The sequence below is a fragment of the Capsicum annuum genome, chromosome 10 (assembly GCF_002878395.1).
Source record: "Capsicum annuum cultivar UCD-10X-F1 chromosome 10, UCD10Xv1.1, whole genome shotgun sequence".
Classification (NCBI taxonomy): Eukaryota; Viridiplantae; Streptophyta; class Magnoliopsida; order Solanales; family Solanaceae; genus Capsicum; species Capsicum annuum.
The window spans coordinates 177,414,972-177,440,937 of NC_061120.1; the positions used below are offsets into that span (position 1 = coordinate 177,414,972).

The 25,966-nt window shown below is 33.9% G+C and overlaps 1 protein-coding gene across 1 annotated transcript; it reads left to right on the forward strand.

The window, feature by feature from the left end:
- Window positions 1–6,369: 6,369 nt before the first annotated feature.
- Window positions 6,370–17,257, forward strand: LOC107843367 (protein MODIFIER OF SNC1 11). Its single transcript, XM_016687620.2, has 6 exons — window positions 6,370–6,846; window positions 9,281–9,361; window positions 9,444–9,569; window positions 9,727–9,787; window positions 15,943–16,000; window positions 16,113–17,257. The coding sequence occupies exons 1-5, from the start codon at window positions 6,590–6,592 to the stop codon at window positions 15,979–15,981; spliced, it is 564 nt and encodes a 187-aa protein (XP_016543106.1). The 5' UTR covers window positions 6,370–6,589; the 3' UTR covers window positions 15,982–16,000; window positions 16,113–17,257.
- The last annotated feature ends 8,709 nt before the right edge of the window (window positions 17,258–25,966 follow it).

A 25,966-nucleotide genomic window follows, 5' to 3' on the forward strand; every position in this document is an offset into this window, starting at 1 on the left:
TTGAGGTTGTCCCTCAAGGCCTGCCTTGGCATGTCAAAGGAATGCGCAAGGTACTCATAGGGCTCGGGAACCCTATGGGCAACGCAGGGTCGGGTGGACCAGTGTTGGGCGCCCTGACAAGGCTAAAGGTTGGTTATATGAACCGACATACCCTGCGGGCTGTCTAAATAATGGAAGGATGCCTCCAAGCCGATAGAGCAATCGAGATATCTCCCCAAGAGACTCGTGAGCTTACTTGTGAGCTTAGCCAAGGTTCAGCCAAGCGAGCAAGGGTCTGTTGGCCTAGACGCGTAGTTGTGGGGCAACATTATGCTATGGAAGTTGGATGAAAGTTGCGTGGGCTATGTTTGGCTATTCCATAAGACATAAGAGGGTATATCTAAGAAAGACGCTTGTAACTAAGGCTAAGGATTGAAGGTTGCCCTACTCGGGCGAAGCAACGGCCAAGTGCACATGTACGAGGCGATGTCAAGCTTGAGGATAGGAATGTGCATGCGATGGCGATGCTCAGGCCAAGGCGAGGGACGAGTATGTCCGTAGCCATCGGATGAGATCCAAGGATTGAAGGTGCGCCATAAGAGTTGCTTATACGTCGGCCATAATTGGCGACATGTTGATAGAGCGGGTGCGCCACAAGAGTTGCTTATACGTCGGCCATGATTGGCGACATATTGATAGAGCGGCACCAAATGGAGCAAACCTCTAAGGCGAGCTTCCCACAGGCACAAGATCGTGCTAAAGACCTAGGAAATGAAAAAGGCTGACCCATAGTTGGTGGAACCATGGGCGCCGCACGGGCAAAATTGTGTGCTGCTGACACAGTGAAAAATGAGCTCGTGAAATAAAACTACATTGACAAAAAACAAGTAACATTTGACTTGTTCAATCAAATTCATAAGAGACATTTTCATAATTAAAAAATTTCCATCGATAAATGCTTTCATTTCCTTGGACATTACTACCACACATATCACTATATTTTTTTAAGTCTTTCAACTAAGCTCAAGGTTGTGGAAGCAGTAGATCCATTTGAAGGTTGACTTGAGCAAAACAACTTTATAAAAGCATATTTTACGTTATTTTTCACCTTCAACTTTCACAGCTTTCAACAGACCGTAATAGTGGTCACTCTAGCCACCAAATATCTTAATGAGTACACCTGAAAATCATATGGCAATGACATAAATACGTGAACAAATAACTCAATTGAATTAATTAGAATGACATTAATCAGAAGAAAATTTGCATTCAGCAGATAAGAGTAGGAGCACTGTAGTCAAACTTGCCAAAAGCGAAGAGTACACAATTTGAATAAGTCACAATGAGATATGTAAGCCTATGAAATAAGATTCTAAAAAAGAGACAAATACTCAAGTTAAAGTTGCCAGTCAAATGGAGGAGAATAATAAAGTTGTTCTTACTTAAATGTCAAAAGAAGGGGAAGTTTTCCATCTAAGTTTCACTTCCTTGAAGTGGCTACCTAGTGGGTCTTAGTTTCACTTTATTAAAGTGGCTACCTGACACAGTGCAACGCTGCTTTTGCTTGATGGGTCGTTATTAATCAATTTTAGAAAAAGGGATGAAGTATGACAGATAATTGGTCAAATGGGGATCCTGCATATCATTATAGAAAAAAGTGGAAAATAATAGATATTACGGCAAAACCTATATGGTCTCAGTGTTAGATCCAAAATATCTTACACAGAATGGAAAATCACATTGCTAAATAAAAAGCACAATAAAATATAACTGTCTCCATATGACTAACATATTCATCCATGCCCAATAGAGTAGTTTTTGAAACAAAATAGAGAGCACACACAAAGTTTCTCTTGGTGCAGCTATTGGAATGTCCATGGATCGAATAACCAATCACTCGATCTTCTTGATCAAGTCAAAGACCAGAGGATACTGGGAATTTTTTTTGCACAAATATTGCTAGGATCATTTAAGAGTCCAATGAGATCCACATCCAGCGATAACTATCATGTTATTCTCTAATTTACAGGTTATCATACTGAGTTTTCATGCTCGTCCTTTTTCTACCTTTCATGCACACATTCAAAGAAGACGACCATTTTGTTCACAGACTAATCTATAAGTAATCACCGGAAGCTATTGTGCTCATCCTTTCCTTAAAGGCAACCATTTGAGATTTCTTATGGAAATGCAAATCCAAGGACAAACCGTCACTTTGTTCGGCACACTACTCTACAGGTCGTCATTGGTATCATTCAACCAAGAGGCTCTAATGAAAAAATTACAGAGCTATGATACAACCTCGACTGGATAGGGGCAGGGCTAACCAGCTTAAGAAGTAGCAGCAGGACAAAATACTTAAGACATCTTTTTAATAGCTACTACTGAGGTTGCGTGGAAGATTCTAATGTAAAACTTAAGAACTAAAGTTTTAGTTAACCCATTCATCCTTGACTCAGAATTCTTGGGTTTAAGCTCTAAGTCCCCCAAAGAAGGTATCTAACACCCGAAAGGGGCTAAAAAGAGATTCTATAGTAAAGTAAAATAGAACATTTTGTAGTGACGAATCTTGTGTGTGTGTTCTTAAGAAAAGGGCTTTGTTCATTTTTTAGGGTCTCAAAAGGGCATTGGAAATAATGGAAAACATAGTTTTATATATTGCTATGGCAGTACCACGACTAATTTCAACCAGTTACGCAATGATAAGGAGGTTGATCTTCTAAATTGTTGAAGCCAAGCCCCAGCGTTTGAGAACAGTACCATAAGAGTTGCAGATGGTAAGCATGGGGTAAAGCAACAAACCAAAATGGTAGCCTATCTTTCTAGAATACATTACGAAACCTCTTTTTTTTTTCAAGTTGTAATTTGGAAACATCAATATCTGCAGAAATTTTGAAAGCAGAGCATTAAGAAATTTCAGTGAAGAAAGTCTTAACTTCCAAATGAAAGACCCAATTACATAAATGAACAACATGAGGGATATGCATATTATATATGTCTCTTTAGGTAAAGTTTCGTAAAGTTAATCTCAGAGGCTCTTTCGTCAGAATATTGGAACTTACGTTTATGTGGGCGAGAAGTTAGATTCATGGTGTTTGTAAGGATTGCATAAAATAACAACAAAATTGTACTAGATTGCTAGACAAGTTTCAAAAACCACTTAATTACTAATCAACAAAATTTTTTTTGGGCTAATTAATGTGAAGTCCAGCTAAATTCAATAAGTTAAATTGATGTTAGTGAATTTTGTTGTCTATTCACTTTTCTAGTGTTGTAGGATAATCTTCACAAATTTTTTTTTTACCAAGTCCGGCCTAATCAACTTGATGATCACTTTCAAGTATAAACAACCTCTAATCACCTATGTCCCAAATCAAACCCAAAGATTTCCCTGTGGGATTCTCCTTACAACAACAACAACAACAACAACATAACCAGTGTAATTTTAGAAGTGGAATTTGGAAAGGGCAGAGTGTATGTGGACTTTATCTCTAACTTCTTGTATCCAATTGACCTTCAGCTGAAGGAAAAAACATATCAAACAAAAAAAAAAGAAATAATAAACGGTCGAGACATAAATAAAAGTTTGAGAATTTGTTAAATTCCTTTTTATGATAATAAAGGTCATTGCAAGTATCTGAGGAGAGTTTGCAGTGGCAGGACTCCAATTTTCCCCAACATTACCAGACTTATGATTTCCAAGACAGTAGTATTTGAAATAATCATGTGGAGGTAGTATCAATTCTCAAGATCAATCTTCTCTAAAGTCTTGTAAATACTTTCATACGTCATTTGCATTGTCTTATTTTGCAAACCAACATAGAGAATGAGGTTCCACCAACATAACCTGCAACAATTTGAAAATAGTTGATTACCTGATAAATAGAAAGCATGTCTTATCATACTTATATGGCATGATTCTTCACGATAATATCAAGAAGTTATAGTAGCTTTACCTATCAATAAATAATTTTCTGTATAGCAGGTCCAATTCCATTACCTTCTCTGCTGCAAACCTTTCATGTGGTTTAATCTTTTAAGCTATTTTAAGTACAATTTTCATCGAAATCAGATTTCTGCACATGTATCACACAAGCAGTTCAAATATTGGAATTGCTTGACTACCAGAAGATAATTATATCATATAACTCGTAAGATATGTAACCCACTTTACAAGTTAAAAGTGAAATTGATACATAGAATTCAAGAAGTACACTTCAACATATTCAGCAAATATTGTAGAGTTAATATTTGTATTTGTTTTCAGTAGTTGATATACATTGAGTTGACTAAACATATCATTATCAGTAATTTAAGAGTAAAACATCGACAAACTTGTTTAACTTTCTTATGAGTTTCAAAACTTAGTTTAACTTCTAGCAGTTGATATCGCCTCCATTTCTCATGAGACTTCAATTAAATAACAACAACATACTTAATACAATCTCCTATGAGTGATTATGAGGAGGATACGTTAAATCTATTTAATGGTTTGTGTATTAACCAAACCAAGGCTTGCTTAGTACGTTCAACAAACGCTTCACCTGCAACTTCAATTCATTCCTCTCATTCACCTGTAAACTCCCAAAATCAAAATATATAGAACTAAATTGGTGGAAAAGCGAAAATCAACCAAACTACCAGTCGAACTACATACATAAAAAAAAAAAAACTACCAAAATATCATCACAGAAGCCATAGCAGAATATATATATATAAATTTAAACCCAAAATTCAAATAGATAACCCTAGATTCGAAATGTGCAAACTGAAAATTGATCACGATGAAGTGCGGAAGAGTGTTTATCGAGACAGCCTGAACAACAAAACCATCAATTTTGCAATTGAGAAACAAAATTGAGAAACAAAGACAAGCGTCATCTGGACAAATTGACACAACTCAGATAAATAGGCAATGACAAAATTACCCTTATGATGATACAAACATGTTGAAACTAAGGCTCTTCTAAGATAGTAATAAAATAAAGAAGGCCAATTATTTTAAAACGACCAAAATAGTAAAATAAAATATTTCCCACTAGGGCTGGGCATTCGATTTGTTCGATTTGATAGTTTAATATCGGTTCGATATTTTAATTTTTAAATTGACAAAAATGGCAACCGTAATCAAACCAAAATAAATTCGATTCGGTTTGATTTCTACAAATTCGGATCGGTTATTTTGAATTTTTATTTCGGTTTTGAAGATTAAAGTAACGAATTTCTCTTTGTTATGACTGGACATTTAAAATTAACAATTTTATTTTTAAAAAATAATTCAAACCTATTTTTCATTTCCAGATATAAATAACTCAACATGGATGGCACTAAATGATATAACCATAAATTTAACATAATATATAACTTCATTATGCATAAGTTTGCATAAACAGTCAGAACTCGGAAGAGTGGTCACTGCCAAAAAGACCACAGTCAGCACTATGGGCTGCAGCCCACAATGGCCATCTGGTTATCGGCTCTGGTTTTGTTGTACAGACAAAGATCTTACCAGCAGTCTATGGTTCGATCGATTGTTCTACTATTGAACTGATGTATGCTGTTAGTTGTATGTGGCATGGTATTACTTATTAGTTATTAGGGTTGCTATTATATATTTATATTATATTATTATATATTCGGAAACAATCTTTCTACTTCTTCGGAGGCAGTGGTATGGACTGCATACATCTTACCCTCCCCAGACCCCATTATGTGGGAATACATTGGGTTTGTTGTGCGTACATCTTACCCTCCCTAGACCCCACTATGTGGGAATACACTGGGTTTGTTGTTGTTGTTGTATATTATTATATATTAAATATTGTATATATATATATATATATATATATATAATAATAATATATATATATATTATTAATTATTTATAGAATTTCAGTTAATCGGTTTATTCAATTTTTTTTTTGAAAAATTGAAAACCAAACTGTTTAACCGAATTTCAAAAATTGAAAACCAAAATCGATCTAAAAAATCAAAAAACCAAACCGAAATTAAAATTTCAGTTTGTTTTTTCAATTTTTTCGATTTCAACCAAAATATGCCAAGCCCCATGTCCAACTAACAAGGGGAAATAAACATACTTATCCACTTAATTATGAGTTTTATAGCAACAATTTCATAATTATATAATATAACAAGTTATATTTTATATTTTTGTAAATTGTTGCTACAAAAATATATATACATATGATTTTTACTGCCCTTATGATCGATATGTATTGTATTTTTGCAAACTGTTGCTACAAAAATACAAATACATATACTATAAAATGTAATTTGATAAAAGTCTTGTTATTTTTTATAATTTAATATTTAAATATGCTAGTTTATGTATACCTAATTTAATACTAAGTATGTTATTTATTTTTTCCCTGAAAAAATTGGAAAGCACAGGAAGAGTGAGAAAGGTGGGAGGGGCAATTTAGGATTTCTACGCACAAAATATCGCCCTCCAAATTCCTAAACAAAGCGGGCCATAAACAACAAATACCAAAAACTCAGAAAAAGAAAAGAAAAACAGTTGCTCTTTCCATCCCGTCGTTTCCAAATTCAGTGGACGAATCCCCATTTTCAAACTTGTCTTCTCTTAGCTATGGCCACAACAACAGCACAGCAGAATCAGGAAAATCCTATAAAAACCCTAGATCAACCGTCAGATCCCAATCCAACGGCTGAAACCGTATCGCCGCCGACATCTGATAGTGCTAAAGAGGAAACCAAGGCGGCGGCGGCGGGTGGAGATGACAGCTGTCAAGGTAATGATAGTCAGAAGAAGATGAAACGAGCTGAGCGGTTTGGTATGCCTGTTCAGTCATCTGAACAAGAGAAGCGAAATTCTCGAGCTGAGAGGTATTGCTTTTTTCGTTTTAAATAGATAGATAGCAAGTTATGGAGGGCACTAATTAGGGTAGAAGGTTAGTTAGATAGTTGAGGTTGTCGCACTTGTTCTTCTTTAGATATTTTGGTTATTAGTTGTGGTTTTATACTTTGATTATCATTGTATGATTGTATCCTCAATGGCAGAGTTAAGATTTTCACTAAGGGATTTCAGAAGTAAACATATGAGCTAGCCGAGGGGTTCAACATCATATATATATATATATATATATATATATTAATTTCAACCATGTATTATGTATAGATAACATAATTTTCTGCCGAAGGGGTTCGGCCCTTGCCCAAAGGTGGCTCCGCCCTTGTGTATCCTATTGTGACTACTGTTTAGGATGATTTGTCAGTTTATCTATAGTATTTAATTAGGACTGTCTTCATTTCTGTTATTTCTTTCTCTATACTGCTTTGGATTCTTTTTTGCTTGACCTGAGGGTATATTCGAAACAATCGAAAACAACATCTCTACCTCTAAGGCAGTGGTACGGTCTGCATACACTCTACCCTCCCAAACCCTACTTGATGGGATTACACTGGGTATGTTGTTGTTGTTGTTGTAAATTATTGCATGCATTAGGTTTTTTAGTTTATTCTATAATTTCTTTTGATAATCGTGGTGTCTTTCACGTACCTCGACTAATTCCATGGGATACATGGTTACTCTGTCTGCCAAGTCTAGGAAGAAATTACCTAGTGTTTTTTGTTGTCTTTGCTGGGGTTTGAACCTGAGAGGCATAGAGTTCAACCCACTCCATTGACCACTAGGCCACACCCTTGTGTGCGGTGTATTCTCTAATTTTTGCGTGTATTTTTGTTCCAGTTTAGCATGCAGCTAGTTCTCTGTGCCAAAAGGAATGGCTGGTCTTGAGTGCAAGCATCAATAGATATAATTTTGGTGTGAATTCCATCATTTTCTTAATTTTAGAAAATTTTGTGTACTTTTTAGAAACTGTTGAGGGGTTGTTTGGTAGGATGTATAAAGAAACTAATACATGTATTCGTTATGGTATTATTTAATCCTCTGTTTGGTAGGATTTTCAACCTATGTTGTATTAGTTATATACCCTTTTCAATATTATAGGACTTACAATTGTAATACATAACAATCCTGGGTATTAGTAATACAATGGTTATTAATTCATGGATAAGCACGGTTAAAGGCAGAAGACGTAACTGTCCTTAATACACCAAACCAAACGGCAAACAGTGTATAGGAACTAATACCAACATTACTTTTTTTTTTTTTTTGGGGGGGGTAACTATCTTATTTTATTATCAAGCTAATAGTTTACACTTTACACCACATAAAACCAAGACTGATACAGCTTGGCAGCTAGTATTACAATTGTCCTAGTGTGTATCTTAGCATTACACAGGATAATAATTCAACTTCTCTGGTTGTCGTCCAAGATTTGGATTCATATTTCCTTTGTAGAATATTTCTTGTATGACCTTCCTTAGCACTTTTTGGGCAGTCGAGCTCCTTTGTTGGAATAACCTACTATTCCTTTCCTACCATATGTTGTATGCACCCTACTAGCACCATTGTCATAGCATGAGCTGAAGCAGATTTGCTTCACTGATGCTCATGGTTCTCATCTTATACACTGCACTGACAACATGTTTGGTCAACAATCATACCCTATTTCTTCAGCCTATCCTTTGTCTAAAGTTTCCCTAGTATAGCAATCCTCAAGATGAACACCCACTTAGCTGCTGCATAGGTGTTGCACACCAATCTTCTCCAATGGGTAATACCAGCATTACTATACACCCTTTTCAGTTCTATTCTTATACACTCTACCAGACGACCCCTTAGTGTACTTTCTATATGAGATAAGTTCCCAAGAACAAATGTCACTAAATTTCTTGTTGCTGGAAACTAGCCTTATTGTTTTTAAGATGGGAGATTTTGGCTCTGATTGTTGTAGTTCCCTTGCTGAACCATTAGGTTCAACTGGACATCTTTGAGAATTTGTGGTGGTCATTGGTGGTTATATGCTTGATACTAGATTTTTGGTTGTTGTGAGGAAAATTGCTGGGCAATTTAACTCAAATCATTCGGATGCATTTTATTGCTTAGTTGAGAGGATGTGCAGTGGAATAGTTTTTAGAACTTTATTCTTGGCTGTTCTTGGAAACCACCTCTGGCAGAAATGCAAAGGTAAGGCTGCATACAATACACCCTTGTGGTGGGGCCCGTCCCCGGATCCTGTGCATAGTGGGAGCTTTAGTGCACCGGGCTGCCCTTTTATTCTAGGAAGTGAAGACACTTCACTAATAATGAAGGTTCTGGTATTGTATTAGTATTTGCTGAGATTATGTATCTGGCTTCACTTGCAATCAAACATGTACTTATATGTTGTTGCTGTACTGATTTTATATTTCACAGGTTTGGCACTGGGTCCCCAGTTCAAGGTTCAGATGCTTTAAAGAACTCTGATGAGCATAAAAGGAAGGCTAGGGCGGAGAGGTTTCTATTTCTTCCTGTTTTCTTCATCTGAGATGTATTAGCTAAATTGGTTATGAGTTCATAGATTTTGGTTGTTCCTCAGGTTTGGGCTTGTGAAAACTGACACAACTGACGAGGATGCTAAGAAGAAAGCTAGGTTGACAAGGTTTGCACCACCAGCGAAGATTGATCAAGTGGAGGAAGATAAAAGGAAAGCTAGGGCTCTTAGGTTGTAAAAATGAAAATGGTTCTTTTTCTATTTATTACACCTCGGGATCAGCAAAATATTTTCCTTCCATATATCAGTGTTCAACATATAAAATCCATCAATAAAGTAGTGTCAGATTTATGACTTAATTCTGATAGTCTTGTTTTTTTTTTTTTAGGTTTTCACAATCCCAGCATGGTTCACAATCACAAGCAAACGGCAAAGCAAATAATGAGCAGGTTTGTTTCTGTATGCATAAGCAGTGCATAAGGTTTGGCCCAAAAGAAAAAAATAAAAGAACCATCATTATGCATTTGAATGCTTTTTTATTTTAGATATGTGTGTGGTATTCGTGATATGAAAGGTGGATGTTGCGTGACCTCTTCATCTAAAAGTTTAAGCGCTTGTTAAGTATCCCACATCAGAAAAGGGATGGGTAATTGATCTCCTTATATGGACTTGGGCAATCCTCCCCTCATGAGCTAGCTTTTGAATGGATCTTGGGCCTAACTCCCGGTGGCATATATCAGAGCAATTAAGGACATGTGTGATGGAGCTAAAACTCAGGTGAGGACGGCGAGAGGAGACTCAGAGCATTTTACTGTCTTGACAGGATTGCATCAGGGATCTACTCTTAGTCCCTTTTTGTTTGCTTTGGTGATGGATGTGTTGACGCGGCGTATTCAAGGAGAGGTGCCTTGGTGTATGCTTTTTGCAGATGATGTAGTTTTGATTGATGAGATACGGGTGTGTGTGAATGGTAAATTAGAGGTGTGGAGACAAATTCTTGAGTCTAAAGGGTTCAGGTTGAGTAGGAGCAAGACAAGAGTATTTGGAATGCAAGTTTAATAATGTGAGGCTGGAGAATGAGGTGGTAGTGAAGTTGGAATCACAGGTGGTATGTAAGAGGGATAATTTCAAGTATCTCAGGGCCGTGATTCAGGGTAACGGTGAGATTGACGAGGATGTACCGCACCGTATTGGGGCGGGATGGATGAAGTGGAAGCTCGCTTCGGGGGTGCTGTGTGATAAGAAGGTGTCGCCCAAGCTTAAAGGCAAATTCTACAGGGTGGCAGTCCGTCCGGCCTTGTTGTATGGAGCGGAGTGTTGGCCAGTTAAGAACTCTCACATTCAAAAAATGAAGGTGGCAGAAATGCGGATGTTGCGTTGGATGTGTGGGCTGACTAGGGGGGATAGAGTTCGGAATGAGACTATCAGGGAGAAGGTTGATGTGACTCCAGTGGAGAATAAGATGCGGGAAGTCCGATTGAGATGGTTCGGACACGTGATGAGGAGGGGCATGGATGCCCCAGTTCGTAGGTGTGAGACTAGCTTTGGATGGTTTTAGGCGGGGTAGGGGTAGGCCGAAGAAGTACTGGGGAGAGGTGATTAGGCGGGACATGGAGCAGTTACAGCTCACTGAGGACATGACCCTAGATAGGAAGATCTGGAGGACGCGAATTATGGCAGAAGGCTAGGGTCAGTTTGGGTCGCTAGTGTAGGGAATTACTTGGTGGGGGTATTATTCTTGTTATGATACCTTGTTTCATGCTTTATTACGAATCTGTTTATTTTTCTCTGTTTTCTATTACTTGAGGGTGTCGTATTTATGTTATGCCATCTTATTCCATGCTTTACTATGTATTTGTGTAGTATTCCGTGTTTCGAGCCAGGGGTCTATCGGAAACAACCTTTCTACTACTTTAGAGGTAGAGGTATGGACTGCGTACATCTTACCCTCTCCAGACCTCACTATGTGGGAATACACTGGGTTTGTTGTTGTTGTTGAAGAATCTAACATCAAAAAATTAAGAATCTTTAAGAGAACATTGTATTACCAATACCATGTTATTTTTCACCATACTTCAATCCAAGATAATTTTCTAATTCAAATTGTGGATTTCATCTCACTCATCACTATCCCTCGTTAGCCACCACTGCTGCAGACCCACTTTTTCTCCATCACAAGTCAGACGGTTTAGCACAATGTAGTTATTTACTCCACTCGATTCCATCTGATGATATAGATTATAGGTGATGATTCAAGAATATTGATGCTTTGTTTGGTGAGAATGATGAAATTTTAATTTGGGTTTGTAAAATTGAAAATGGTCGAAGATAAAGGGGAAAGAATAGTTTAAAAAAACTAACAAATAAAATTGACTAGTCAAAACGTGTGAGTTTTACTCTTTAATAAAGATGTGGTTGTGGCTTTTTAGGGGTGTAATAATTTCAGTTTTAAACAGTCCAGGGGGGTCATAGGACTCCCGTAAAGCTCTGGAGTGTGTAGTTGGGATTTCGAGTATAGGTTGGGGGGGGTCTTAGATCATTTTCTCATGTTAGACTATAAATTTCAATTTTTAGAAAATCTAACTTGTCGATTTTTTGAAAGTATTTTTTCTTGCGTTTAAAAACCTTGAATAGGGTGGTGAAATAAAATCTAATTTGATTTCTTTATTATTAATGTTCCAGTTATACCAGTTTCATCCCATCAAGTAATAGGATATAAGTAAACAAAAAATGGAAGACCTAAAATAATTTCATCGGTAATATCTTTTACCAAAACAAAGGTTTCTGGCTTATATATACCTTGGAAATTTTATATGCTACTCCTATTTTATGACCACTAGCATTTCTTAAAGGGAAAAGGCTCAAATATGCCACTGAACTATCAGAAATGACTCATTTATGCCATCCGTTAAAAGTTGGGCTCATTCATGCCGTCGCCGTTATAAAATTGGTTCATCCATGCCATTACTTTTTAACGGTGGTTTTTTAAAAAACTGCTTTGCCACGTGGCCTCTTATTAGAGGTCCACGCCATTTAAATTTTTATTTTTTTAATCCATTAAGAAGAATTCACCCACACCCAACCTATTACCTTAACCCACTTTAATATTATTCTTAATTTTGACCTTAGATTTAAACATATATATAATCATTTAGTCTTGGAACATAAAATTTACACACTTGAATACTACGTTTAAAATAATATAGGTTAGAATAATTAATAATTTAAAATGGCAAATGAATAAATTGTGATTAAAAGTTAATTTGTTTTGACTCTCGAAATCCGAACATCATCACATAATTTAGGACGAAGAGAATACCACATAAATGAAGGACCACAACTTTTAATTAGGAAGAATACCTAAAAATCCCTTCTAAATTTAGATTATAAGTTTTATAATTGAATTATTGGTAGTCTTAATTATTTCGTGAATTTGGCTATTTGGTAGCCTTTATACTCTTTAACGTGGACGAGACGTAGAGCATAACTTTTTTCTGCGTGGGTGGATTCTTTAATATACACATTAAAGATCCATTAATATACACATAAATAATGTCTGCCTGAGTAGGTACCAAACAACACTAAAAAATATGTGGACTGAAAACACCCTACGTATCTGGATGATGGTCTTTTATTTATTTTATATTTTTTTAAACTCTAACACGCCTAAAAATAAATTATGTTCTATGTCTCGTCCACGTTAAAGAGTTAAAGGCTACCAAATAGCCAAGTCCACGAAATAATTAAGACTACCAATAATTCAATTATGCAACTTATAATCCAAATTTAGAAGGAATTTTTAGGTATTCTTCCTAATTAAAAGTTGTGGTCCTTTATGTATGTGGTATTCTCTTCGTCCTAAATTATGTGATGATGTTTGGATTTTGAGAGTCAAAAAAAATTATTTTAATCACAATTTATTCATTTGCCATTTTAAATTATTAATTATTCTAACCTATATTATTTTAAATGTAGTATTCAAGTGTGTAAAATTCATGTTCGAAGACTAAATGATTATATGTATGTTTAAATCTAGGATTAAAATTAAGAGTAATATTAAAATGGGTTAAAGTGATAGGTTGGGTGTGGGTGAATTCTTCTTAATGGATCAAAACTTAAAAAAAATAAATTAAAATTTAAAAATGACGTGGACCTCTATTAAGAGGCCACGTGGCAAAGCAGTTTTTTTGAAAACCACCGTTAAAAAGTAATGGCATGGATGGACCGGTTTTATAACGGCGATGGCATGAATGAGCTCAACTTTTAACGGATGGCATAAATGAGCTATTTCTGATAGTTCAGTGGCATATTTGAGCCTTTTGCCTTTTTTAAAATATGAGTAGTTTTGTTTGAAAGAGAGTAAACGCCCAAAGATAACATGTAGAGGAGATCGCTCACCAATAATAGGAGCCATCTTAAAATATGAGTAGTTTTATAAAAATACTTAGAAGGTATTAAACCTTCTTGTATACAGTTACAGTCTGTCCCACTATCAATAAGAGCCATAAATTCTCTCTTACAATTATAATCGACTAAAAGAGTAATTTTTGACGAGTGATAACGTTGAGAGTTTGGAGAAATCCCTCTTTTTGTGTATCAAATATATTATCTATATTACCTGTAACAAGACTTTGATCTTCTAAATCAGAGATTCTCTTATCTAACACCACATTCTTAGCTTTGAGATTAATAATTTCTTTCTTGGGATTATTAATCTCTTCCTTCAAATCATGGGTTGTTGCGGGAGTATTAGCAACTCGCTCCTTTACTTTGAAGATTCTCTGAATTTCAGACACAGTCTAAGGTCCTTTTTTTGAAGGAATTTCCCATTGTCTTTTAGCGAAACTTGCAGAGGGCTTTTCCATCTTTTCTATTGATGGAGATCTTATCTCAGGATCTTTGATAATCTCCAAAAATTCTCCTAATTTATTATTTTCAAGGACGTTAATATTTAGATCCTTAAATTGAGAGTAAATATTATAAAACTTATCATTCTCCATGTTATCACAAGGTTGTCTTAATTGACAAGGTATACAATCATCTTCAGAGGATATATAATCCTTATTTGAAGGACTCCTAAATCCTTATCTGTAGAGGAATCTTCATTATCGCTTTGATCAGGACTTGAATTTTTCGGAGAAGAATTTAGTAGAATTTTGCACAAAGATTGTTTTATCTCTTCATTAAAGTTGAGATTTTTGATCTTATCCTTAGCTTTACAATCTTTGGAATAATGACCTACTCTACCGCATTTTTAACACACATTAGGCTTGTTGAATTTGATATAATCTTTCCTTGGTTTAAAATTCTTCTTTCGTCTTGACTTTTTCTCAATTCTCCTATTTTTCTTATCATGAGGCGGGAGAATGAGGTAGTAGTGAAGCTGGAATCACAGGAGGTATGTAAGAGGGATAGTTTCAAGTATCTCAGGTCCGTGATCCAGAGTAACGGTGAGATTGACGAGGATGTCTCGCACCGTATTGGGGCGGGATGGATGAAGTGGAAGCTCGCGTCGGGGGTGTTGTGTGATAAGAAGGTGCCGCTTAAGCTGAAAGGCAAATTCTACAGGGTGGTAGTCCGTCCGGCCATGTTGTATGGAGCGAAGTGTTGGCCAGTTAAGAACTCCTACATCCAAAAAATGAAGGTGGCAGAAATGCGGATGTTGCGCTGGATGTGTGGGTTGACTAGAGGGGATAGAGTTCGGAATGAGACTATCCGGGAGAAGGTGTGACTCCAGTGGAGTGCAAGATGCGGGAAGCCCGATTGAGATGGTTCGGACACGTGAAGAGGAGGGGAATGGATGCCCCGATTCGTAGGTGTGAGAGGCTAGCGTTGGATGGTTTTAGGCGGGGTAGGGGTAGGCCGAAGAAGTATTGGGGTGAGGTGATTAGGCGGGACATGGAGCAGTTACAGCTCACCGAGGACATGACCCTAGATAGGAAGGTCTGGAGGACGCGAATTAGGGCAGAAGACTAGGGCCGGTTTGGGTCGCTAGTGTGGGGAATTACTTGGTGGGGGTTTTATTCTTGTTATGATTCCGTGTTCCATGTTTTATTACGAATCTGTGTGCTTTCCTTTGTTTTCTAATACTTATGGGTGCCGTATTTATGTTATGTAATCTAGTTCTGTGCTTTACTATGAGTTTGTGTGGTATCTCGTGACTTGAGCCGGGGGTCTATCGGAAACAGCCTTTCTACTTCTTTAGAGGTAGAGGTATGGACTGCGTACATCTTACCCCCCCAGACCCCACTAGGTGGGAATACACTGGGTTTCTTCTTGTTGTTGATAATTCCACGACTCTAGATAAAAATACGTCCTTATACCATCTAAAGGATGTAAGAGTTTTACATATAAAGTTTTGGAGCATCATCATCATCATTATAATAATAATATTAATATTCATATTATTATTATAAAAACTTTTCTGTATTTTGACTGGCATATAGATCTACTATAAGGTCAATTACCTTTGGAAAAGCAATAGGTTCAAAATCAATATACTAACAAGACTTAATACTTGTTTCCAATCAGTAGATATCACCTCTAGGAATTTTTCTCTAATATAAAATAGTTTTTTCCTAATCTACGGAGACATTTAATTCAGGAAGCTGTTGCTGTGGACAAGGCTGGAGAACCTGAATGATTCCAACCCTTCTTAAAGAGTAAGACTTGCTCAATTGTATGGTTTACTGTTGTTGGGTTGTAGTTAGGGGCCTTGTTAACTGCCGATCGGTGTTCCTTTATCATTTAACGACTTCTTTCCAATTCTTGCAGGTTGGTGGGCTAGGATTCTCATCTTTTTGACTTCCACGTAGCTTATATAAATTTTGGCCTTTGAATTACAGCAAAAAGGGCTTTCCTCATCTACTAAAGTAGGCATACTATGTGTTTCTAGAGAGCACTAGGATAATCGACTATCACTTCCTAGCGTCAAACTACCGGAAATGACCCATAATCAATATATTAAAAATGATGAAACTACAACCGAAGTACTTTCTTGAATGTTTGATCTGACAACTTCATCAATCTCTCAGTTATTAATCTGCAATTACTGTCACGTTTATCTTGTAATGCATTACCCTCTTAACATAGAAAAACAGACTCCTGTTGCATATCAAGGATCAAGTAGGGCTAGATTTTTAGTTCCGACTTATCCAATTGGTCCGGAGTTGATTGTAGATTGTTTTATGTTAAAACATTTGTGTTCCCCAAGGTTCCAGGCTGTCATTGAACATGCATTAGTTGTAAGAGGTCTACTTCTTGGGTATTTGGCTTTTTCATTCAACCTTATTGACCCTTCATCTCTCCAATAGCTGACGTGGAAAGTGCAGTACATCTTGTGTTCTCTAGCAGATAAATATTTGTCTTGCATTTGAAGATCCAATATAATTTGTACTACTCTTTGATGCATCATATGGATTTGGTCCGACCATGTTGTTATCAATTATCTTGTTGGGTTCTCCGCAGGCAGTTAGAAAGGTAAGACTAGTTAATATTTGTTGCATATATAGTTGCTACTTGCTAGTGCATCTCATGGCTGTGAAACTTGTTTGCACACTGCTTGACTTTCTGTGAAGTTACATTGCTGTGTCATATGACGGTCTAGTTGTCTAATCCACATTTCTTCAAACTGGTTCTTTTTTGGATTAGCTGTTTTGGTTATGAAAAGGTTCAATGATTTAAAGAGCTTTCCAAGTTCTCTTAAAATTTTGATGTGGGTCATTTCGGACAGATTGACACTAAGGAGGGGTTGTTCAACTACCTAGTATCTCCAGGTAAATCTTGTAGGCTGCAGTCGATGGCCGTGTAAGAAGTAGGTTTAAAATTTGTTATGAAGACATCTAGTTGTGTATTTGTACTTGTTATTGTAAACAACAATGTTAATTTAGTTGTGTTTAGTCATTGTGCTTTTACTAAAACCATCGTCTATAATTTTATGCATTTCATTGTCTTTTTATTTTTTCTCCTCTTTAGGATTCAAATAATCAAATCTATCCAAGGTTCCAAGTACTTTTGTTTCGACTTAAATGGAGCCACTTGGCTGTTTAGAATCATGATTTTTTGAATTTTAGAGTTAATTGTCTAACTAGTGAAAGTGTCATAAGAAATATTAATAAATTTAAAAATGAATTTTTCGATACATTTTTCATCATTACTAGTTTAGGATACGTGCGTTGCACGTGAAGTATTAGCTGGTCTTCATCAAGACTTTATTATTCATATAACTAAAAGTTATACAAATACACTAACTTATGTATTCAATATTGCAAAAAATTTCAACTTCTTAAACATATTACAAAAATTTCAACATATACACAGAATGTTATATATATGTCGGCTATGTTATGTATATTAATAGGGAGGGAGAGTAAAGTAATTAAAAAAGTGGAAGGGAGTGTAATTACTTTCAAAAAGGTTGGTATTTATGTTATTTATACTTCATATAATGCAAATATAATTATGAATTGGGCTATTTAAAAAGGGAAAAGGACATGACATGGTCATTTTAAAATAAAATGACCTATAATTGAAAATTTGAACATGTTGTAGTCAGTTGGTCAAAGTAATTTTCTTTTTTAGTCATTTGGTCCAATTGGGCACATGTAGTCTCTATATTCAATTGATACACTTTTATACCATATTGATACACTTTTATACTCTCTCTGTTTAAAAAAGAATGACCTATTTTTTTTTTTAGTCCATTTAAAAAAGAATGACCTCTTTTTTTTTTGGCAACACTTTAATTTCAACTTTTCACATGGCATATTTAAGACCACAAGATTAAAGGACATTTTGGTATATTTGACACAACTTTAATTTAAGGCCACAAGATTCAAATTTTTTTTTTATTTTCTTAAACTTTGTGCCAAGTCAAAGTAGGTCATTTTTTTTGAAACGGAGGGAGTATTATATTGACACTTTTTACAAAAAGAGAAAGAAAATTTTATGCAAACACATGCAGTTCCTATATCCAATTGATACTCTTCTATACCATATTAATATACTTTTATACTACATTGATACACTTACAGTATTCATATACTCAATTGATACTCTCTTATACTAGATTGATACATTTTAAAAATGCATGTAGAAACTATATAAAGTCGTATAAAATATGTATTTAAATAATAATTGTAGTTAAAAATTGTATAGAATGTATATATCTATTTTCTTTTTGATGTTTGACTTGTTTTATTTATAATTCCTCTTTTGGACTTACAATAATGTTGGGGTTGGTTTTTGAATTTGGGGAATTGCAATTGAACTATTGAAGAAAGTTGGAGTTAGGTTTTCCATTTTGAGTTTGAGTTGCATTATCTGCTCCTCAAAGTTCTATGTATTTATTTTGGTCAAATAAAGTGTCTTATAGTAAAGCTTTCACATGACTTTTTTGATAGTCAATGTCATCATTCCATAGATATACATAATGCATGTTTCAACGTATAACAATTTTGGTTATGCTAATTTCAAAAAAGGAATAGATTTTTTTTTTAAAAATAAAAAAGTTGCAAAAAAAAAAGAGTATAAAAATAGTGAAAAAATACAAAAGAGCAGTGATTTTTTTATAATAGAATGAAACATCAATTTTTTTTTTTAAAAAATAAAACATAAAAAAGCAGCAAAATTAAAAAAATAAAAGAGAAAATGGTCTATTACCTCCCCTCACCTTTAGTCGAAATTCCAACTACACACTTATACTTTGCGGGGGTCCTATGACCCCCCTGAACTATTTTAAAGAAAAATTATTATCCCCTGAAACGCTGACATGGTAAGAGAGTGTTTCATTCTCTTTAAAGAGAATGGCATCCAAAACTAATTTATCATTTTCTCTATCTCAAACGATTGGTTTCTCATCAATTAGTTTTGGATGCCATTCTCTTTAAACAATGGCATCCAAGAACTCATCAATGGCATCCAAAACTAATTTATCATTTTCTCCATCTCCAAGCACAAAATCGATTGGTTTCGACTTCAAATTCGGCGAAAATTTCAAAATGGGTATTGTTCATGTTTCCAACTTCAAGATTGTCGGAAATTTTAAAATCGATATTGTCCATTATTTACGACTTTGAAGTCGTCGTAAACTTTAAAATGAGTATCGTCCATTGTTTCCGACTTGAAGGTCGTTGAAAATTTCAAAATTCTCTATTGTTTCCGACTTTAAGGTTATTGAAAATTTTAAATTCGGTATTGTTCATTGTTTCCGGCTTCAAGGTCGTCGAAAATTTTGAAATTGGGATTCTTCATTGTTTTCGGATTTAAGATCGCCGAAAATTTAAAAATTGATATAGTTCATTGTTTCCCACTTCGAGGTTGTCGAAAATTTTAAATTCGATGTTGTTTATTATTTCCGATTTCAAGATCATCAAAAATTTTAAAATCGATATTGTCCATTATTTCCGACTTCAAGGCCGTCGTAAATTTTAAAATGGGTATTGTCCATTATTTCCGACTTCAAGGTCGTCGAAAATTTCAAAATTCTCTATTATTTTCAACTTTAAGGTCATTGAAAATTTTAAATTTGGTATTGTTCATTGTTTCCGGCTTCGAGGTCGTTGAGAATTTTAAAATTGGTATTGTTCGTTGTTTTCGGATTTAAGATCGTCAAAAATTTAATAATTGATATGGTCATTGTTTTTCACTTCAAGGTTGTCGGAAATTTTTAAATCCGATGTTGTTTATTATTTTCGACTTCAAGATCGTTGAAAATTTTAAATTCGGTATTGTTCATTATTTTTCACTTCAGGGTCGTCGAAAAATTATTTGCATAGAAGTAGGAATAATAAAGTTTGAAAAGGAAAAGAGATGAAAAGTAATGGTGAAAAAAATTATGCTGAAAAAATGATGAAAAATGATAAAAAGTGATAACAATGAAAAAAAAATAATTAATTTTAAACAAAAAAATACGTGTCAAAATGCTGTTGGTGCGTGCATCACACCTTATCCTAAATAACTGATTGTCAGGTTTTGGGGGGGAGGGGGGGGGGTAATAATTTCACTTTAAAATAGTTCAGAGGGTCATAGGACTCCCGCAAAGTATAAGTGTGTAGTTGGAATTTGGGGTAAAGGTTGGGTTTTTATTGACCATTTTCTTAAAATAAAATAAACTAGCGTTTAAAAAGATGGGAAAAAAAAATAAGAAGTAATTAGGTCAAAGATAATATCATATTTATGTTTGGTATATCATAGGAAGTGGAGCTGCTGCCGCTTTCTGCTTAACTTTTTATCCATTGACACCATGATCGAGTGCTATTTTTTGGATTTTTAAATTTAGGTGCTAGTTTTGTGGAATTATTTTAGTTTTAGGTGTTATTTTTGTCCTTTTCCCATTTAAAAATCCTAACTAATCAAACTGAAGTTACATAGTAAATATTCATAGTCTAGAAAGGGATAGCATTGTTAGATATATATTAGAAGTAAAATTATCACGATCCAAGTCAGGGTTCTGGTCGCGACGGACATCTTGAACCATGAAGGTCTGAGAGACCCCTTAGCACACTATCATAAACATTATTTATATGAAATAGAAATGCGGAAGATAAACAGAAGTAGGGGAGAATCTCATAATCAATTTGAATTACATCATGTCATCAAAACGTAAACCTAAATTCAATCTAAATCAGTCTATGAAGTCTCTACTGAAACACTAGTTTGTCTAAGTCGGGACAAGGTTTCGGTCGGACCATGAAACTAAATGAAATCAACATATGGATAAAATGCCTTTCGAAGTAAGGGGGACTCACCAACCCTGAATTTTTGATAGTAATCTACTGCTGAGCTGAACCACGAGACTATGTCTCAGAACCTACATTATGAGACAATGAAGCCGCCACGAGGACGGTCAATACTTGAAATGTATTGGTATGCAGAACTAACCAAAAACCACATATATTTCATATAAAATATCCAAGAGCATTATGAAAATAGTTAAACATAATAGAGATCAAACACATAAGCATAATTAAAAAGCTGCAATCAATCTTGTAAAACATGGACTCAACTCTTTGCTTTAGTTCTGAACTAGATGGTACACCCTAAAATTCTGATTACCCACGGGTTATATGGGTCAACCAATTACTCGGCGTCCAAGCCCCCAATCCAAGTTAACCGCAAGGATTGAAGTTTCTATGTGGTGGTGTACCCTTTTCAAACATACCATAGGCATCCCCTTTTCAGGACACCTAAATTATCCCTCTTTCAGTATGATATATCATAATTTTCGCACCTGCAAAATACGGTTTTCAGCAATGAGCCCTTAAATATCAATGCTTTCTTCGGGTAATCATCTAACTCTCTTTAAGCCCAATTTTAGACTTTTCAAAGCCACGTTTCATGATAAAAAATCTTTACTTCTTTCATTTTTAAGGGCATTCAATATTAGGTACAGTTATACCTAGATTTGCAAGCGATAGTATATCAAATCATGTCCATAGCCCTTTTATTTAAGATCATGTTAATGACCATCAAATAAGGTAAACACCACACCAGGGTTCTTATCTCAAAAAGCATATGAAACTTATGCAGAAACATTCTCTTTACAAAACATTAACACATGGTGGCCATTTCTTGCATAAATCACATGAAATCTTTCATTAAAACAAAGCATTTAGAAAACAAGAAAAATACTCTGTCATTGAATCATATAAAACAATGTCAATCCATAAATAATAAAAAACATTTAGACTCAAGCTTTTATTCACCCGTTTACACAACTCATAACATGCTAAGACAAAAAAGACTTCATCACGAGAGAAGAAATTTCATAAATCATACTCTTAAATTAATTCTCAAAACTCATACATATATATACACATGGAAACAACTCAAGTTTATAGAAAAACCCCATAGTAAACACAAAATTTCATCATAAAAAGAATTTCATGACACATGCTCTTCAAACCATTTCAAAATCCATACCAAAACACCATTTAGAGTATTATAAAATATATTTTTTCAAACCCATGAACAGTAGGATGGTTCTACATACCTTAAATTGGAAAGAATGTAGTGTAAAATTTCCCTTGGAGCTAAGAATTTCAAACCCTAGGTGGTTTTCTCTTCTTTTGTTATTTGAATGATGAATAAAATGTTTTCTGAGATGTGAAGTCATTTTTAAGATCCTATACACGTTCATAAGGGATTGAAAAATGACTTATGGGTGTGAAAAGACCCTCATGCTCTTAAAATATAACAAAAAAGGAGAACTATCGATGACAACGGAGGGGGGATCATGGTGTGACCCTCATCGCGAACCTTAAGGCTCGTGGGGCAACCCCCATCGCGAACCACAGGATTCGTGGGATGAACCCAATCGCGAACCCGAGTCAGTAGCTTATCGCGGACCCCTTAGCGGCACGGGACTACCGCAGAGTAAAAACGTCCTCAACCCATTTAAACCTGTCCTAAAGTGATTTATCTTCGATATTATGGTCTTAAGGGCTCATTTCATACACTTTTTAAGCATCGAAAAGACAGGGGTGTTACAAGAAGATGCTTGCATATGTTTTAAGATGACGAATAAAATTTTGAAAATTATTGTACTTGAAAAATCTAGGCAACAACGTAGTGAAGGATTTATGAGATTTTCTACCAATAAAGCTATTTTTTCTCTTCTCGAAGAAATCACTACATTGCAGATATTAACGTGAGTACCCCGTATTAAGAAAATATTACAAAAAGAAAATACAATAATGAAGAAAACATGCCTATTAGTAAGGAAAGTAGTGGATAACATTCAGAGAATACACGAAATAATTCAGTAACTGAAATACAATATTCAATAGATGGTAATGGACATTACAAAAAAAGATAATACATGTATGAGGCTAAAGCTACAACAAACACAATGCTCCTAAACTACAACCAAATCTAAACCTGTCGAAAAGTAAGTCAAAGCATTACTATCTACTAGCCTTCGACCCTAATCCGTAACCTTCATATCCCCCTATTTAATATGCTTGTATAAAAAAGAATAACAATTTTTTTTTTTAAAAATTTACTACGAGCATGCAACAAGAATCAAATTGCACACAAAATATACATTATAAAAAACATGATTCATAAATCGAAAAGAATTTAACTTTTCATCCTAATCTGTGACCTCTATACCCTTCTATCTAATGCACATGTATAGCAAAGAATCACAAATTTCTGAAAATAAATATACTACATGCATGTAACAATATTAGAAGTAAATTGCACATAAAAACTACAACATTGCCAAAAATATGATTCATAAATAAAAAAGAATATAACATTTTACCCTAATCCGTGACCTCCAAATCCTCCTATCTAATGTATCTGTATAAAAAAATCATAAATTTCTGAAAACAATTACTATAGACATGCAACAATATTAAAAGTAAATTACATATAAAAGCTACGACATTACGAAAAATATGATTCATAAATCCAAAAGAATTTAACCTTCTATCCAAATATACCTTTCTACCTAATGCACATGTATAAAAAAGAATCATAAATTTTCTGAAAATGAATATACTACAGTCATGCAACAACACGATATTTACAAAAAACATGATTCATAATTTTTTTTTTTAAATCTAACTTTCTTCTTTAATCTATGACATCTATACCCTATCTAATGCACCTGTATAAAAATATCACAAATTTCTTAAAACAAATACGCTATAGGAATGTAACAACATTAGAGTTAAATTACACTTAAAAACGACGACATTATAAACAACATGATTCATAAATTTTAAAAAAATGTAATTTTGAACTCCCATATGATTTGTTTTAAGAACTCCTCTAGTTATAATCAAACGGGGATTGAAAAAAGGGCAAAATTCAGAAATAACATACTTATCCCCTTAATTATGAGTTTCATAACAATAGTTTCATAATTACATAATATAACAAGTTGTATTTTGTATTTTTGCAAACTGTTGCTACAAAAATACAAATACATATAATTTTTACTGCCCTTATGATCGATATGTATTTCGTATTTTTGCAAACTGTTGCTACAAAAATACAAATACATACATATACATATGTTATAAAATGTAATTTGATAAAAGTGTCATTATTTTTTGTAATTTAATAATTAAGTATGCTACTTAATGTATTTTTTCCTTGAAAAAAATTCTAAAAATAAGCTAGAGTAAAAGATGATAATATTTTATAAAATAATTTAATTAATAATTATTTGAGATAAATAATAAATAATGATTTTATCTATCACAAAGTTTTTAATTAAAGGGCAAATAATGCAAATCATATATAATGGTGTATACATATTAATAGTCTGTTTGATCAAACTTTTAAAATTAACTTATTTAAAAAGTGTTTTCAAGAATGTGCTTCGGAGAAGTAAGTTGCTTATGATAGGACCAACTGTAAGTCATATCTTAACTTGGATATACATACTAATTAGATTATATTTCTCATTTTTTTGTTAATAAAATTAGCTTTTTGCTATTTCTTTTAAAATTTAAGTTTTCAAAGATCAAAAACCTCCTCATTGTTAAATCATAAGCTTTAATTTGAAAGACCAAAAGCTTCCTCATTGTTAAATCATAAGTTTTGAATGTAAAATAAGCCCACAATGTAAAATAAAGAAGAAGACGGAGTTAATAAGACATTAAATTCAAGAGATAAAAAACTTATACAAATATGATATATTGTTAATAAATTTATCATCTTACAACTTCTTATTAAATTTATCTTTGTAAACTAGTAAAACTACTCGCACTTCACGCGATTATAAAAAGTATTTATTGACGATCTCTTTGATAAATTTAGATAAGAATGGAGATAAGTTTTTATATACACATACAAAACTTAATTATGTATGTTGATGAAATTAAAAATCTAAATATTTTTATTAAAAAAATAGAGCTTGGAGAAACTTCATTTTCATGAATAAAAAAAAGAAAGGTATTTATTAAAGATATTTTTACTTTTGATTATATGAAAACTACATAGAAAAGTATATGAAAAGGCATTGTAATTAGCATGATATGGGATGACAAGAGAAAGAGGTCTCCTTAAAGATTTAAATTGATTGTCAAACGTGGGCTTTAACTCCTGCATGTATTTAGTGAGGTTTTTAAAGTAATTTATTAAATAGTTTATGAATAAAAATTGAAAAAAATCACAAAAAAAAAAGCCAAAAAAAATGAGAAAAAAAAAAAAAGGAATGGAGGCCATAGTGAGGTGCCACATCACCTCCTTTAAGACAAAAAAATAGTCAAGTTGAAGTTTACTGAATAAAATCTATTTATTTATATATATACAGAGATTAAAGATTACATTAAATTTTTCAAATGAAGACCACATTCAATATATATTAAAGTTCACAAAAAATAAAGTGGAAAAGTAGAGAAAAGAGAACTAAGAGGAATTAGAAAAATAATATTTGAAATGATTTCATTATACATACCAAAATATTTTGTTATTAGGAAAAAACCCTCTCACGTTAGAATTTGTATTTAAATTTTACCTTTTCGATATATTATTTTTTAAAAATTATTTGTTTCATGTTGAAAAGCTTTTTTTACATTAATTAGATTTTAAAAGCACTTAAATAATTATCCGTGATGCAACGTGCATTAATCTTGAGTTAAGACTGTCAACATAGATTCGACTATTCGTTA